This window comes from Pseudophryne corroboree, chromosome 4, assembly GCF_028390025.1.
Source record: "Pseudophryne corroboree isolate aPseCor3 chromosome 4, aPseCor3.hap2, whole genome shotgun sequence".
Taxonomy (NCBI): domain Eukaryota; kingdom Metazoa; phylum Chordata; class Amphibia; order Anura; family Myobatrachidae; genus Pseudophryne; species Pseudophryne corroboree.
The window spans coordinates 95,310,791-95,328,266 of NC_086447.1; the positions used below are offsets into that span (position 1 = coordinate 95,310,791).

Here is a 17,476-nt window from a genome sequence, read left to right on the forward strand (position 1 = left end):
ATGGGCAAATGTACTTGGGAAAGAAGAATTGTCTCTGAGCCTACAGTTTCGCTTATGGAAAATGTTATTTTGTGGCTACCTCTACCTGTCCTTTTTCTAGCACAGCCTTGGTAATGGCAGAAGTTGGTCATCTTCTCCACTTTATTGCTCTCCAAGATTTGATAAATCTCCCCCTTTTGTAACAAACATTAATGAAAGCCAAGTCCTAAAATGTCATCCCTCTAATCTTCATGTGATAAACCATACCTAACAGATTGTTTATTTATTCAACAAACAATAAGCCAAGTAGAAGAAGCCGTGGTGAAAATCGAAGTGCACCCCCATGATTTTGAAGCTTGTTGAGCCACCTTTAGCTCTGAGGAGGGATGTAGTCAAAAGGTTGACCATAACAGTGTTGCCTGTTAAGAAGTCAGCGGTGTTAAAATGTTGAATGTTTAATGTCAACGTTGGCATTAGGCTGCAGGTGGGAGGTTAGGGATAGGCTGCAAGGGGGAGGGAGGGGGGGTTAGGGTTAGCTACTAGAGCGGGGGTGGGGGGTGTAGGGATAGCCAAGACATTGGATAGAGGATTGGTGCTTTGATCTGGAAGTAACACTAGCATAACCTACAGTACCCAAATGATGTAGCTGCAGCCACCAGGAGAGAAGGCAAGTCACCGCTGGTCATAAGCTTGACATTTTTTTCATCAGTGTGTAGGATGATTGTGAACATGAATTAATCCACTTAGTCTGCAACAGATTCAAAGCATTGCACAGCTCTATCCTTGTGGAGTTGCAGATTCTGACCCAGAGGAAATAAGGCCAAGGGCAAGCAGACTCGGGCAACTCAGGCTAGCTCCCAAGCTGTCCAACAAACAATCTGCATGATGGTGGGGGACCCCACCTGCAAAAGCTGCTGGGAGGGTGAGGGGGTTGTGTTCTGTGTTTCTGCAACAGTGGTTGCAGACAACCCCAGACCTTGCATTCGAGGCATCATAACAAGAGGCTATGTTGTGGTCTATCAGGAGCCTCCTCCTGAGCAGTTCTTCACAACAAACCTACCTCTCGTCCTGGTCAAGGACTGAGCACTTTAGGACTCCTTATGGTTCCTATTGGCATCCAGGGTTATTGCCCAAGTTTGACCTCGCAAGAGAGGAAATAGTTATTGCTGCAAGTTCTGCATCATATTAGATACCAGAAGGCTCCTTCCACCCCATACTGAAATCTTTCAATATTCATCTTGGGGTTCCAAGGTTCAAGATGGGAATCCCTCAGATCCACTGTATTTGCTTTAGATCTGGGCAGTTTCCTGGTGTCTCTGGATATCAGTGAATCTTACTTACATATCCCAATTTGGGAGAATCATCATTATTTGCTGTGCTTTGCCATCCTGAGGGGTCATTTACCAATTTCAGGCCCTGCCCTTTGCCTTCTTGATGGCACCTTGAGCCTTTGTAAAGGTGATGTTTGTGATGGTTGCCAGGCTACGGCTCCAGGGTGTATGGATTCTCCTTTACCAGGACAATCAACGCATAGCAACTCAGTGCAGGCAATCCCTGCTGTCTCATTGTCAACTTATGGTGCAGGGCCTTAAATTGCATGGTTGCATTTGGAGTTAGCTCAAATCCAGCCTTGTACCATTGCAGCAGATGCTTCCTTTGGTAGCCTTGTTGGACAATCTCCCAAAGATATACTTCTGTGCCTCCAAAATGCACTGCAAATGTTTCCAGATGGTTGCGCCTGGAACACACAGATCTGAGTTGCATGGAGATCCATGTGATTTCAATGGGCATTCCTACTAGGTGGTGGCTATCTGGCAGATGCAGGTGGTGTGTCATTGACCACTGACACTAGTAGCCATCCACCTTTGGACATTTTAAACAACCAGTGGATTCATGCCTCTGCATGTGGGAGTATCAATAGGGCACTTGTTGGCATAGTAGAACTACTACATCCACCACTGAATCATTTTCACAGTCATAACATGTCTTCCTTCCAAAGGACAAGTTTGCCTCTTTTTGGTTTGATCTCTCCTCCATCTGTGCCAGGTGACGATCCACCTATGAGTAAACTGGTCTCAACTTTCAAATTTGCGCAGTTTTACTCCAGGAATTTTCAGGTGGAGCTCACCTTTCATGCTTGTGTATACTCCCAGATGGTCATGTTATTCCAGTTTATACAGCATTCACTGCTGTGGTGGCTTCAGACTGCCCATCTGGACAGGAGTCACCACTTTCTAATTCAGAATTGGGTCTTACTTACCACAGACTCGACTCTGTGTGGTTGGGGAGCTGTGGTTTCCATGCAACCATTCAGGGCTGATGAACTGATCAGGAAACTATTATTTATGAGTGTGCATGAGCTGTAGGATATCTACTCGGCTCTGCTTCTGCTCCAGGAATGCACAGTCAAAGCCCATTCGGACAGTGCCATGGTTGTTTCTTATATAAGCCATCAAGGTGGCACAAAAAGTCAGCAGGATTCATGCGATGAGCGGAAACATTTATTGGCTCTGTTGACGATGTATATCCCTGTAGTAGACAACTGGTAGGCAGACTATCTCAGCCAGCAGGAAACTTGCACAGGGGAGTGGTCTCTCCACCGTGAAGTATTTCAGCAGTTGGTGGCTCGTTGGGGCAGTTCAAGCATAGACATGATGGCTTCTCGACTTAACCACAATCTTCCCCATATTTGCACTTAGACAAGGCAATTTGGGGCCTCTCTGGTGGACACATTGTCAGTCACATGGCGGTTTCTACTCCTGTATCACAAACGCTGCCTGGTGGGAGGCTCAGCCATTCTAGTGGCTCCAGATGGACTCACTGGGTGTGGTATGCGGACATCAAATGGGTGTCGATGGCACCTCCAGTGGTGTATCTCACTTGGATTAAGCCTCATCTCAGGCTTCGTTCCTCCATCTGAATCTTCCATATCTGGCTTTGATGGGTTGGTTGTTGAAATAGCCGTCCTAAAGGCCAAGGGTTTCTCCTATGCTGTAGCCCGTGTAATGATTTGTGCCAGGAAGCTGGTGTCTACTAGCGCTTACCACAGCCAGTGGTACAGAAATTTGATCTGGCGGTCTTTCATCTATTGCAGATTCTCTCCTTTCTGCAGTATGGTTTGGACTAGGGAGGCCAATCCCGGGCCATTTTTTTCAATCCCGGGTATCGGGATTGAAAAATGGTCAATCCCGGGATACCCGGGATTGGCTTTAGACTGTGTCCGGCCGTCTACAAACATACAAACCTGCACAGCCAGGTAGCGGGTGAGGAGGAGGCGGCGGATGATGCAGGGGAGTCGGGAGGAGGCAGTGGGTGAGTGCAGGGGGAGCCGGGAGGAGGCGGCGGGTGAAGACCGCCATACTTTCCGCCTCTGCTGACAGCGCAGCGTGACCTCACATGTCACACTGCACAGGGGGAGACGGGAGTAGGGAGCCAGGCAGCGTCTGAGCGTCCTGAGGACGCTCAACGCTGATCCCTCAATCCCTGGGATTGGAGCTTCCAATCCCGGGATTGAATCCCGGACGTTTTTGGGCCTAAATCCCGGGATCCCGCCGATCCCGGGATTGGCCTCCCTAGTTTGGACTTGGGCCTACATAGGTCTTACCTTTTTAAAGTACAGGCCTCTGCCCCTTTGGTTTATTTTCAGCGGAAAATCGCGGCCATTCCCACAGTACAGACTTTTCTCCAAGGAGTCCATCACATCAAGCCTCCTTTTATCCACCGTCGCACCTTGGGATCTGTTTCTGGTACTTCAGGCTCTTTAGTCTCACCCTTCTGGGGTCTCTATTCCACATTAACCAGGAGATTGTTGTTCTATATCTACCTGTTAACACGACATAAGATTCCCCTTCCTTCGCTTTTTTGGATATGGTCAGGATACTTCGTATATATGTTGACCGGACCAAGGATTTTCAGCACTTGAACTTTTTTTTTTTCTTGTATGATATGAACAAAGTAATTGGGCTACAACTATCCAAACAATCGCTGCCCCATTAGATTAAGGCTGGTGAGGTCTACACTTTGATGCATCTACTGGTCACTGTTTAGGTGACCATTCACTTGACTCGATCAGTGGATACTATCTGGGCATTAAGGGACCATAGCTTGGTGGAGAATCTTTGCAAGGCTGCTATATGGTCATCAGCGCACACATTCATTAAGTTCTACCGATTTGACACATTTGCCTCTAGAGAAGCTAGTTTTGAGTGAAGGATCTTATGGGCAGCTTTTGGTTGCCCCACTGTTCCAGTGTCCCCCAGGGATGCAAGATAAATGGGATTTTGGTTATCTTTTTATACATTTATTTTCTCTAAATTTTCTGAGGGACACTGGATAACTGTCCTTGGCTGTTGCTTGTAAGCTGTTGTCTCTGGTGTTGGCAGGCCAAGCCCACTGACCGCTTCGGTGTGGGTGGGCTTGGTTTTCGCCTTTTCTGTCCTTAGTGCTTTATATTAACTGGCAACACGGGGTGGTGTGTGGGGGAGAAGGAGCCTGTGCTTTTGAGTGTTAATGATTAGTCCCCAGGCTTCTCCCGCACCAGTTATACCCACTAATTCCAGTGTCCCTTAGGGAACTCAGAGAATTTTATTAATCTGGTAAGAACCATAATCTTTTTATGCTGACAAAGTCCTGTACTTTTCCTCTAGCCTTCTGTTTGGGTGCATTTGTAGGGACACCCACTCTTGGGTAGCTGAGTAACTGCCTTTAATGTTCTCCATTCATATGTCTTTATCCGTGTAGAATTGTGGATCTCACATTGTTTGAAAACACCACGAGCAGCCACAATGTCTTCTGAGATCATTGCAGATGTTTCTTCTCCCTGGTGGTGAAATCATGAAGATAACTTGATGAGCATAACTTTGCTAGCGTTACCTTCTCAATGCTGTGGAAGAAGGATGCACCTACTATTTCTCACATTGCCTCTTCATTTTGGCTTATCCGTTTATAAACAAAAAAGAAAAGAAAAATCTTGAGTTGTTGCGAACATGAGATTCAATTTATAAACTCTCAGGATCTGGTTAGGATCAGATTTTAATTGTAGAGGGTAGGCTTTTCCATTTGTTACAATGTGATATATATATATATATATATATATATATATATATATATATATATATATATATATATATATATATATATATAATATAATATAATATAATATAATATAATATATAATATAATTAATATAAATATATATATATATATATATATATATATATATATATATATATATAATTTTTTTTTTTTTTTTTTTATCTGCTTGGAGGAGAATGTCGTATTTTAAAAGTATCCTAACTATCCTTACCTGTAGTCCAGGTCCAAATACATCTAGCCTCAATATGCCACACAGCGGGAGATGCCTGGCATGATTGAGTGGACAGGTCCAGCGCAACTCTGCTAGTGTCAGGTGTCTCTCTTGCTGAAAATGCATCTTAGTCGTGATGCGACTAGGACGCACTGGAGACTCTGCAGATTAATTTGATATGCAACACTTGTATATCTGTGTGTGACTCTGTATATGAAGCACAAAGAACTTGACATAGAAAAAAAGGCTTTGGCCGCTGCATCGTAGCATTTCCTTTTACCGATTTAGAGACTCAGTCGCACAAGTGTTGCATATGAAATTACTCTGCAGAGTCTCCCTTGTGCGTACTAGTCCTAGCATCTTATTGCGACTAAGACTCGTTTTTAGCAACAACAGAAAAGGCTCCCAACACTAACAGAGTCTCACAGGACCTGGCGTGCCAAAAGGTGTAAGAGGACACATCTGTAGCTCTGTTACTTGTCGGGGATTACTGGTCCTGTCAGTGCAACAATCTGAAAACTCTGGCTTCCTGCCTATATATTCGTCTAGGAGGGATGCGCACTCCTACACACCAACGGTATCGGTCTATAGTTTGAACACTAATGGTCGACAGGTTCATAAGGTGGATATGACAATGGTCGACAAATTCTTTTTTGTTTAGTTTTTTCAAATGTTCAATACTTTACTATCCAGGGGAACTACAATTGGGAATAGTAACCTGTGCCGAGCCCAAAGCATGGTGAGCAAACACTGTACACTAATGGGTCTTTCTTTTTTTCTTTTTTTTTCTTTCTTTTTTTTTTTGTGGCAGAAAAATGACAAAACACCCTAAAAACAAAAATTAAATTGTCGACCTTTTCCATGTCTAGCATTTGGGGATCAAACTATTGACTGTAGACCTTTTCAATGTAGACCTAATGATCCGCACCCCACACCAACAACCCCCACTACTGTAAGTGTACTACAACCACAACACCTACTTATGCATACTGGTACTTTTTATGTCCTGGAGTCAGATGGGGTTCCAATGACTATTTTGTGTTGTTTGATAATGCTTGTGTTTGCACACACTGCATTGGATGGCACTAGTTCCAGGTATCGCAAGCTCCTCATACCAAGTTATGTTTTTTTGTTTTTATATAATGTGTTTGTGTATATATTTTTCTTTTTTCTCTAAGTGAAATGTGCACTCCGCTTTTTACATGAGCCATGCATGCAGTTCATCATACTGTACAGTGTCACGGTGCGGTTCCTCGTGTACACCAGAACCTGATCCGGCCTGACCATGTACCAGATAACCACGCTGCTACATAAAGCCGATAATAGATTTTTCACTCCTTATCTCGCATGAGCTGCTTACTTTGATGGCCTAACGCATTTATGCTTTATGAAATCTGTGTGTGTGCTTCATCTCTTCCTCTTCTCTCCATTTCTGCGTTTGTAAACGGCGGCCTGGTGTTTGCTTGTTTCTGTTTTTTAAAGGTTTCAGATTACCTTGAAGTCATCCGAGAACCCATGGACCTTTCCACCATAATGACCAAAATTGATAAGCATCGCTACATGACGGTGCAGGACTTCCTACTGGACATTGACCTGATCTGCAGCAACGCTTTGGAGTACAATCCCGACAAAGAGCCGGGAGGTAATGATGTTCAGACACAATTGTGCTCTTGCAATTATTATTTTTCTCCCTCCCTGGGCTATATTGATTTTAAACTCTGTCTGCCAGAGGGGGAGATGTGTTGAATAATTACTCCACTCTGCTTGTCAGGGGAAAAGACAGGTGCAGTGTTTGCCAATGGATAAAAATAAGGGTTTTTGAAGAAAAAAGTGTTTTTCTATTGACCCTGTAATACTATTTTTTTTTTCTTTCTTTTAAATTTATTATTTTTTTTATTATATTGATTTCCCTGAAAAGGAGAGTGCTAGAGATAAATGCTATCTCGAGATCTATAAAGTTACAGTATGTTTTACCCATTTGCAGTTCCCTGGATCTGAAAATATATAATGCAATTGTAAGAAGCCGCAGATAATGGGCATATAGTGTATACTTATGTCATTCAGCTGCAGTGGTTGGTCTCCGGTAATGTGTTGCACTATAAAGTGTAGAGTGTTTTAAAGTAAAAAGTAAAATAAAAATTATAATTCAAAGGAATTTAACTGTAATCAAGTAAGGGATGTTAAATGCTGCTTTAGAGAACGGCGCAAGGACTGATGCTTTGTGACGGGTACCGAGCGCCATCAGGCTAACGAAAGAGCCTCCGATTATTTTTTTTTTTAATGTGTTTTGTCGCCAAAATGAAACGTGTTTCACTTACTACTTTTTTTATAGTTATTGATGCAGTTGTAACAAAAAAAATTTAAATTGTGTTCTCAATCTTCCATGCGTTCCATTTATGCGTTATGTCCTTCCACCAGCACCCATCAGGAATGCCCGTGCACAATGGTGGGATCCTCCGCAACATATCTCGCAGATCTTAGTGTACAGTTGCTTGTGCTTTTACATTTTCAAAAAGAAAATTTGACTTTTTTTAATGTTAGTGGATGTTGCACAATATTTACAATATGTTCATATTCATGAAGAGATATGAATGGTGCTGCTTCATGTTCTCTGGCCTGGACACTTTGTAATTGGTGTATCTGCAGACTGGCTGTTCTGTTTCACATCGCTGGCGTAGTTGCAACTGGGTTAATATATTGTGGACCGCGAGAGGATTGCCTGTGCGCAGTGTCCTTCCATGAGCTCTGACTATCGGTTCACAGAAGGGAAGCACGTGAACTGCTACAGCCAATCCGCTCACTGCCGGCGGAAGACATAATGACACTGGTATGAGTATGCATGGCCACCACTGGGGGGGGCTCCCATGGATGTACGAATATGGGGTAAGGAGTGTTTCTGAACTATCCACTGTAGGAATGAATGGTGTATTGTTAGTGTCTATCAGATTTCAGCATTTAATCAGGTTACTGTCCAACTGGGGGAGATATGTGTAAATGCATTTGAACGTCCCTTGGTTTGCCCGCTGCCAAGTTCTGTGCGTGCATATAAAGCTGATATGTTTGCACATGAATCGGCCATGTCTATGTTACAATACCCTACGGTTTCTGCACATAGTGCAGAAAATGTTTAGACTGTGCAGAATAGCTAACAAGGTGTAATGTATACCCTGTGCAGATTTGTTCTTTCTGGGTCACTCCCTGTACAGAAACTGCTCACTGCCGTGTCTTGTACAGATAAAATAATCCGGCACCGTGCCTGCACCATGAAGGACACCGCGCACGCCATCATTGCTGCTGAACTGGATCCGGAGTTCAACAAACTGTGCGAGGAGATTAAGGAGTCTAGAACCAAGCGAGGTACACTGCAATCTATCCGCCTAATTTACGTTCATGCCTGTTGGTTTTCAGTGAAGATCCTCTTATCTGCATTTTCTATCATTCTCTCAGTCGCACCCAAACCATATATGGACACCTTCATCAAGTGTTCTCTTTGGACAAAAAGACATCTAGCTAGCGGTTAAAATAGTGTCAGAACAGGCATGGCTCTTCAGCTGCTTGATAGAATGAAGGTCCCAGTTCTCCTTGCAGTCTACATCCAACTGCCATTTGCTGATTACATCGTACCAACCAACCAGCTCCTAACTTTCATTTTTCAAACACAGCCTGTAACATGGAAGTTAGGAGCTGATTAGCTTGTACTTTATCTCTCTCCACTTTATCTCTCTCCAAGGCTTAGTACATCTCCCCCTTAGTGCGCTAATAGTGCTACTGCAGATGTGTCCTCCTACGCCATCGCTGCGGTCGCTTCAAACAGACAGACCCTCTGAGTACAAGGTACCAGCTAGCGTCAGGCGTCTTTTTCACCCGAGAATGCGTTTTAGTCACAATGGGACTTGTACGCACCAGGAGACTGTTCCGATTAATTTATATGCGACACTTGTATATTTGTGTGCATTGCAACCATGTCTGAATCTGGATACGATCTGCTACGATGCAGCAGACGCAACTTTTTTTTCCACGCCACGTTCCGTTGTGCTTCATATACAGACTCCGTTGCACCCAGATATAAGAGTGTCTTTTTCAAATTACTCTTCGCAGTCTCTTGTTGTGTCCTAATCTCGTCAAATTACGGCTGAGACTCCTCTTCGGGCATACAAGACGCCTGACACTAGCAGAGTCACACAGCCTGGCGCCTCCCTCTTACTGCATGGCTTGTTGAGGCTGTGTCTATAGGGACACATCTGTACCGTATTTTGCTTCCCGGTCACCGGAGGATGAAGTGGTTAAGCGGTGCTGTGGGGGCAGTTTCTCTCATGCAGTTTGTTAGTGAATTTCCATTAAATAACAGTCAGCGCTGGGTTATGAGGCTTCATTGGAGTGAAGGTGCAGATCTGGGGTATCTTTTTAATTAATTTCAACCTCAGAAATTCCTGCTGACTTGATGGAAACTCGGGTGTGAACACATCCGAATACAGCTGAAAGTATTTCCCGGCGTCATTCAGGATTAATTTAAAAATGTCTCTTATCTCGTGCATGCAGGTTTGTCCGTGACTACAGAGCAAGCAAATCCTCAAACTTCCGAGGCACAGAAGGCAGAAGCCGGAGCAGAGGAAGCTTTCCGGAATAAGCACAAGAATACGCTGGATATCGGGAACCACTCCGGAAATAAGTGTCCATGTGAGTGTGTTCTAAAGCTGAGCTTTATATGGATGGACGATCACCCTCTCCAACTGTTATTACCTTCTCCACATCTCGTTTTGTAATATTTTCATTGGAAGTCAAAGTTGACATTGGTCTTCAACTTCTGTCCATGAATTATCATGTTTGCACAAATTGCTGATATACATTGGGCGTACATTTGTAAAGAATTACAAACTAATCCTCCTAGGGGGTATAACAGGCGGAAGTGTCTGCTATCCACAAGTGTAACATGTCGGTGAATAATAAGCGTGGATAGACTTCAGGGGGGCAGGTGCACGTGAAGGTGACCACACATGCTGAATGACCGGTCATCTTGTAGCTGCATCTAGTAACTAGGGGGTTCTCAATGCCACTCCTCACGTACCAGGTCATGTTTTGTGTGGTCATGACCTCTTTTTAATCATGCACAGGAGAGTTAATCTATTTTGTTACGTGGTGTGGACCCTGTTGTGTCCCAGCTCCTGGTAGCATGGACTACTCACATGCTTCCCTGTCTATTCTATAGCACTGGTACTACCTTCCACCCATGGTCCATGTGTAGGGACTGGGCTACACACTTCTCACCTGTTGTCCATGTGTTTTCGGTGTGGGTGTCCTCGTATGTCAGAGGTATAGCTACTCTAGGAAAACAAGAAGTACAGTACCATGTTTCTCTAGCAGATCTCCTGTGTTTCACATTGGTGGATTAGCTGTGAATTGTGTAAATTAGGATTGGCAGATCACCTTATGCCTGACTGATGGGTTAAGCACAGGATTGGTTTGCTGCTTCTGTGGCCACAAGTAAAGGCAGTATAATTACAATCTGGGCCTGGAGTCCTCAACGCGTGGGAAGCTGTGACCTCTCTTCCTCGTGTTCTTAGGAGCTGTTCATGGGTTTTAAACAGCGGTCTTTAAATATTTGTTCCATTCTTGCCTGATAATGTGAGTGCCCTCATCTTAAGCCTCTCAGAACGCATTAGCTTTGTATCTTGCCCTGCCGTTCATGAAGTTACTGACTCAACGCAGGATATGTAACAACTTTGTGTGTCAATCACAGTTTTCCAAATGGAGCAGAGTTTTGCCATTAATGCCGGCATACCATTGATGATGCGTATCAGTGTTTCTCTAACGTCCTAAGTGGATGCTGGGGACTCCGTCAGGACCATGGGGAATAGCGGCTCCGCAGGAGACAGGGCACAAAAAGTAAGCTTTTAGGATCGCATGGTGTGTACTGGCTCCTCCCCCTATGACCCTCCTCCAAGCCTCAGTTAGGTTTTTGTGCCCGGCCGAGAAGGGTGCAATCTAGGTGGCTCTCCTAAAGAGCTGCTTAGAAAAAGTTTTTTAGGTTTTTTATTTTCAGTGAGTCCTGCTGGCAACAGGCTCACTGCATCGAGGGACTTAGGGGAGAGAATTTCAACTCACCTGCGTGCAGGATGGATTGGATTCTTAGGCTACTGGACACCATTAGCTCCAGAGGGAGTCGGAACACAGGTCTCACCCTGGGGTTCGTCCCGGAGCCGCGCCGCCGACCCCCCTTACAGATGCTGAAGATTGAAGGTCCGGAAACAGGCGGCAGAAGGCTCTTCAGTCTTCATGAAGGTAGCGCACAGCACTGCAGCTGTGCGCCATTGTTGTCACACACTTCACACCAGACGGTCACGGAGGGTGCAGGGCGCTGCTGGGGGCGCCCTGGGCAGCAATATATAATACCTTTTATGGCAAAAGAATACATCACATATAGCCATTAAGGCTATATGTATGTATTTAACCCATGCCAAATGTCAAACTCCGGGAGAAAAGCCCGCCGGAATAGGGGGCGGGGCTTATTCTCCTCAGCACACAGCGCCATTTTCCTGCTCAGCTCCGCTGTGAGGAAGGCTCCCAGGACTCTCCCCTGCACTGCACTACAGAAACAGGGTAAAACAGAGAGGGGGGGCATATTTTGGCGATATTTTTATATATATAAGCGGCTATAAGGAACAACACTTATATAGGGTTGTTCCCATATATATTATAGCCCTTGGGTGTGTGCTGGCAAACTCTCCCTCTGTCTCCCCAAAGGGCTAGTGGGGTCCTGTCTTCGATAAGAGCATTCCCTGTGTGTCTGCTGTGTGTCGGTACCTGTGTGTCGACATGTATGAGGACGATGTTGGCGTGGAGGCAGAGCAATTGCCGATAATGGTGATGTCACCCCCCAGGGAGTCGACACCGGAATGGATGGCTTTGTTTATGGAATTACGTGATAATGTCAGCACATTACAAAAATCAGTTGACGACATGAGACGGCCGGCAAACCAGTTAGGACCTGCCCAGGCGTCTCAGACACCGTCAGGGGCTGTAAAGCGCCCTTTACCTCAGTCGGTCGACACAGACCCAGACACAGACACTGAATCTAGTGTCGACGGTGATAAAACAAACGTATGTTCAAGTAGGGCCACACGTTATATGATCACGGCAATGAAGGAGGCTTTGCATATCTCTGATACTACAAGTACCACAAAAAGGGGTATTATGTGGGGGGTGAAAAAACTACCTATAGTTTTTCCTGAATCAGAGGAATTAAATGATGTATGTGATGAAGCGTGGGTTAACCCAGATAGAAAAATGCTAATTTCAAAAAAGTTATTAGCATTATACCCTTTCCCGCCAGAGGTTAGGGCGCGCTGGGAAACACCCCCTAGGGTGGATAAGGCGCTCACACGCTTATCGAAACAAGTGGCGTTACCGTCTCCTGATACGGCCGCCCTCAAGGATCCAGCTGATAGGAGGCTGGAAACTACCCTGAAAAGTATATACACTCATACTGGTGTTATACTGCGACCAGCCATCGCCTCAGCCTGGATGTCTGGTTGGATTCCCTGACTGAAAATATTGATACCCTGGATAGGGACAGTATTTTATTGACTATAGAGCAATTAAAGGATGCTTTCCTTTATATGCGAGATGCGCAGAGAGATATTTGCACTCTGGCATCGAGAGTAAATGCGATGTCCATATCTGCCAGAAGGAGTTTATGGACGCGACAGTGGTCAGGTGATGCGGATTCCAAACGACATATGGAAGTATTGCCGTATAAAGGGGAGGAATTATTTGGCGTCGGTCTATCGGATCTGGTGGCTACGGCAACTGCCGGAAAATCCACTTTTTTACCTCAGACCCCCTCCCAACAGAAAAAGACACCGTCTTTTCAGCCGCAGTCCTTTCGTTCCTATAAGAACAAGCGGACAAAAGGACAGTCATATCTGCCTCGGGGCAGAGGAAGGGGTAAGAGAGGGCAGCAAGCAGCCCCTGCCCAGGAACAGAAGCCCTCCCAGGGTTCTGCAAAGCCCTCAGCATGACGCTGGGGCCTTACAAGCGGACTCGGGAACGGTGGGGGGTCGACTCAAGAATTTCAGCGCACAGTGGGCTTGCTCACAGGTGGACCCCTGGATTCTACAGGTAGTATCTCAGGGTTACAGGTTGGAATTCGAGAAGTCTCCCCCTCGCCGGTTCCTAAAGTCTGCTTTGCCAACGTCTCCCTCGGACAGGGCGACGGTATTGGAAGCCATTCACAAGCTGTTTGCTCAGCAGGTGATAGTCAGGGTACCCCTCCTACAACAGGGAAAGGGGTATTACTCCACGCTATTTGTGGTACCGAAGCCGGACGGCTCGGTAAGACCTATTCTAAATCTCAAATCTTTGAACCTGTACATACAAAAATTCAAGTTCAAGATGGAGTCACTCAGAGCAGTGATAGCGAATCTGGAAGAAGGGGACTTTATGGTGTCCCTGGACATAAAGGACGCTTACCTGCATGTCCCAATTTGCCCTTCACATCAAGGGTACCTCAGGTTCGTGGTGCAAAACTGTCATTATCAGTTTCAGACGCTGCCGTTTGGATTGTCCACGGCACCTCGGGTCTTTACCAAGGTAATGGCCGAAATGATGATCCTTCTACGAAGAAGAGGCGTATTAATTATCCCTTACTTGGACGATCTCCTGATAAGGGCAAGATCCAGAGAACAGCTGGAAGACGGAGTAGCACTAACCGAAATAGTGCTGCAACAACACGGGTGGATTCTGAATTTTCCAAAATCTCAGTTGACCCCGACGACATGTCTGCTGTTCCTGGGAATGATTCTGGACACGGTTCAGAAAAGGGTGTTTCTTCCGGAGGAGAAAGCCAGGGAGTTATCCGAACTTGTCAGGAACCTCCTAAAACCAGGGACAGTGTCTGTGCATCAATGCACAAGAGTCCTGGGAAAGATGGTGGCTTCTTACGAAGCGATTCCATTCGGCAGATTCCACGCACGAACTTTTCAGTGGGATCTGCTGGACAAATGGTCCGGATCGCATCTGCAGATGCATCAGCGGATAACCTTATCGCCACGGACAAGGGTGTCTCTTCTGTGGTGGTTGCAGAGTGCTCATCTGTTAGAGGGCCGCAGATTCGGCATACAGGACTGGGTCCTGGTGACCACGGATGCCAGTCTGAGAGGCTGGGGAGCGGTCACACAAGGAAGAAACTTCCAGGGAGTATGGTCAAGCCTGGAGATGTCTCTTCACATAAATATACTGGAGCTAAGAGCGATTTACAATGCTCTAAGTCTGGCAAAACTCCTGCTTCAGGGTCAGCCGGTGTTGATCCAGTCGGACAACATCACGGCAGTCGCCCACGTAAACAGACAGGGCGGCACAAGAAGCAGGACAGCAATGGCAGAAGCTGCAAGGATTCTTCGCTGGGCGGAAGATCATGTGATAGCACTGTCAGCAGTATTCATTCCGGGAGTGGACAACTGGGAAGCAGACTTCCTCAGCAGACACGATCTACACCCGGGAGAGTGGGGACTTCATCCAGAAGTCTTCCACATGATTGTGAACCGTTGGGAAAAACCAATGGTGGATATGATGGCGTCCCGCCTCAACAAAAAACTGGACAGGTATTGCGCCAGGTCAAGAGATCCTCAGGCAATAGCTGTGGACGCTCTGGTAACACCGTGGGTGTTCCAGTCAGTGTATGTGTTCCCTCCTCTGCCTCTCATACCAAAAGTACTGAGAATTATACGGCAAAAGGGAGTAAGAACGATACTAGTGGCTCCGGATTGGCCAAGAAGAACTTGGTACCCGGAACTTCAAGAGATGCTCACGGAGGATCCGTGGCCTCTACCTCTAAGACGGGACCTGCTTCAGCAGGGACCGTGTCTATTCCAAGACTTACCGCGGCTGCGTTTGACGGCATGGCGGTTGAACGCCGAATTCTAAAGGAAAAAGGCATTCCGGAAGAGGTCATTCCTACACTGGTAAAGGCCAGGAAGGAGGTGACTGCACAACATTATCACCGCATTTGAAGGAAATATGTTGCGTGGTGTGAGGCCAGGAAGGCCCCCACGGAGGAATTTCAACTGGGTCGATTCCTACATTTCCTGCAAACAGGATTGTCTATGGGCCTCAAATTGGGGTCCATTAAGGTTCAAATTTCGGCCCTGTCGATTTTCTTCCAGAAAGAATTGGCTTCAGTTCCTGAAGTCCAGACTTTTGTAAAAGGAGTACTACATATACAGCCCCCGGTTGTGCCCCCAGTGGCTCCGTGGGATCTTAATGTAGTCTTGGATTTTCTAAAATCCCATTGGTTTGAGCCGCTCAAATCGGTGGAGATGAAGTATCTTACATGGAAAGTAACCATGCTACTGGCCCTGGCTTCAGCCAGGAGAGTATCAGAATTGGCGGCTTTATCATATAAGAGCCCATATCTGATTTTCCATACGGACAGGGCAGAACTGCGGACGCGTCCTCATTTTCTGCCTAAGGTGGTGTCAGCGTTTCACCTGAACCAGCCTATTGTGGTGCCTGCGGCTACTAACGAGTTGGAGGATTCCAAGTTGTTGGACGTGGTCCGGGCATTGAAAATATATATTTCAAGAACGGCTGGAGTCAGAAAGTTTGACTCACTGCTTATATTGTATGCACCCAACAAGATGGGTGCTCCTGCTTCTAAGCAGACGATTGCTCGTTGGATTTGTAGCACAATTCAACTTGCACATTCTGTGGCAGGCTTGCCACAACCTAAATCTGTCAAGGCCCATTCCACAAGGAAAGTGGGCTCATCCTGGGCGGCTGCCCGGGGAGTCTCGGCATTACAACTCTGCCGAGCTGCTACTTGGTCAGGGGCAAACACGTTTGCAAAATTCTACAAATTTGATACCCTGGCTGAGGAGGACCTTGAGTTCTCTCATTCGGTGCTGCAGAGTCATCCGCACTCTCCCGCCCGTTTGGGAGCTTTGGTATAATCCCCATGGTCCTGACGGAGTCCCCAGCATCCACTTAGGACGTTAGAGAAAATAAGAATTTACTTACCGATAATTCTATTTCTCGTAGTCCGTAGTGGATGCTGGGCGCCCATCCCAAGTGCGGATTGTCTGCAATACTTGTACATAGTCATTGTTACAAAAAAAAAAAAAAATCGGGTTGTTATTTGTTGTGAGCCGTCTGTTCAGAGGCTCCTACGTTTGTCATACTGTTAACTGGGTTCAGATCACAAGTTATACGGTGTGATTGGTGTGGCTGGTATGAGTCTTACCCGGGGTTCAATATCCTTCCTTATTGCGTACGCTCGTCCGGGCACAGTACCTAACTGAGGCTTGGAGGAGGGTCATAGGGGGAGGAGCCAGTACACACCATGTGATCCTAAAAGCTTACTTTTTGTGCCCTGTCTCCTGCGGAGCCGCTATTCCCCATGGTCCTGACGGAGTCCCCAGCATCCACTACGGACTACGAGAAATAGAATTATCGGTAAGTAAATTCTTATTTTTCTTGCATCCATGCTACTTTTCACAGGTTTCTGATGAATGTATTGTATGGACTTTTTCCCTAAAGACCGTTTTATCCGTTTAGGGGCTCACGTTTGGTGCCGTTCCCAGTAGCGAGTGTTGGCTGCACAAAATGTGTCCATTGAGAGGTTTGGTGAGATTGTAGGACAAATATATAATCACAGTATAGCGCATAATACTGAGTTATAGATGTTGCAGAGGAAGTGAGGTACATGCCCGCTTTCAGCCACAGTGTGGTTAAACTAAAATGAATACATAGGTTTTTGCAGATTGCCACCTTAAAGACTACGGAGGAGATGTACTAAGCAGTGATAAAAGTGGAGAAGTTGCCCATGGCAACCAATCAGCATTGACGTAACATTTATAATTTGCATACTTTAAACATATACAGAGCTACTTATTGGTTGGCATGGGCAACTCTTCCACTGGCTCACTTCACTGTTATCACTGCTTAGTACATCTCCCCCTATGTATTAATATCTGACATAAACAGATAATTAATGCTTTTTTTATATATATATATATATCTCTCTCTCTCTCTCTGAAAAGTGGGCTGAGCGTTCTTCCCGTCCGATTGCCCCCATAAGTTGTGTCCATGTCGCTGCGTTGCGGTGAAGGCGCTGGACTTGTCTGCCGGCAGCTGTTGTTAGCCCATGTTTGCGGAGTGCACAACTTGCCAGGATGTTTATTTGAACACAGCTCTGTA

General features: G+C 45.9%; 1 protein-coding gene across 4 annotated transcripts in view; it reads left to right on the forward strand.

The window, feature by feature from the left end:
- The window catches only part of ATAD2B (ATPase family AAA domain containing 2B), a 204,523-nt gene that overhangs the window by 168,289 nt on the left and 18,758 nt on the right, over positions 1–17,476 (forward strand). For all 4 annotated transcript variants that reach the window (XM_063915299.1, XM_063915300.1, XM_063915301.1 and 1 more), the window contains exons 22-24: positions 6,767–6,926; positions 8,519–8,641; positions 9,824–9,961. In XM_063915299.1, the coding sequence (XP_063771369.1) occupies positions 6,767–6,926; positions 8,519–8,641; positions 9,824–9,961 (421 nt within the window). The remainder of the gene's footprint in view (positions 1–6,766; positions 6,927–8,518; positions 8,642–9,823; positions 9,962–17,476) is intronic.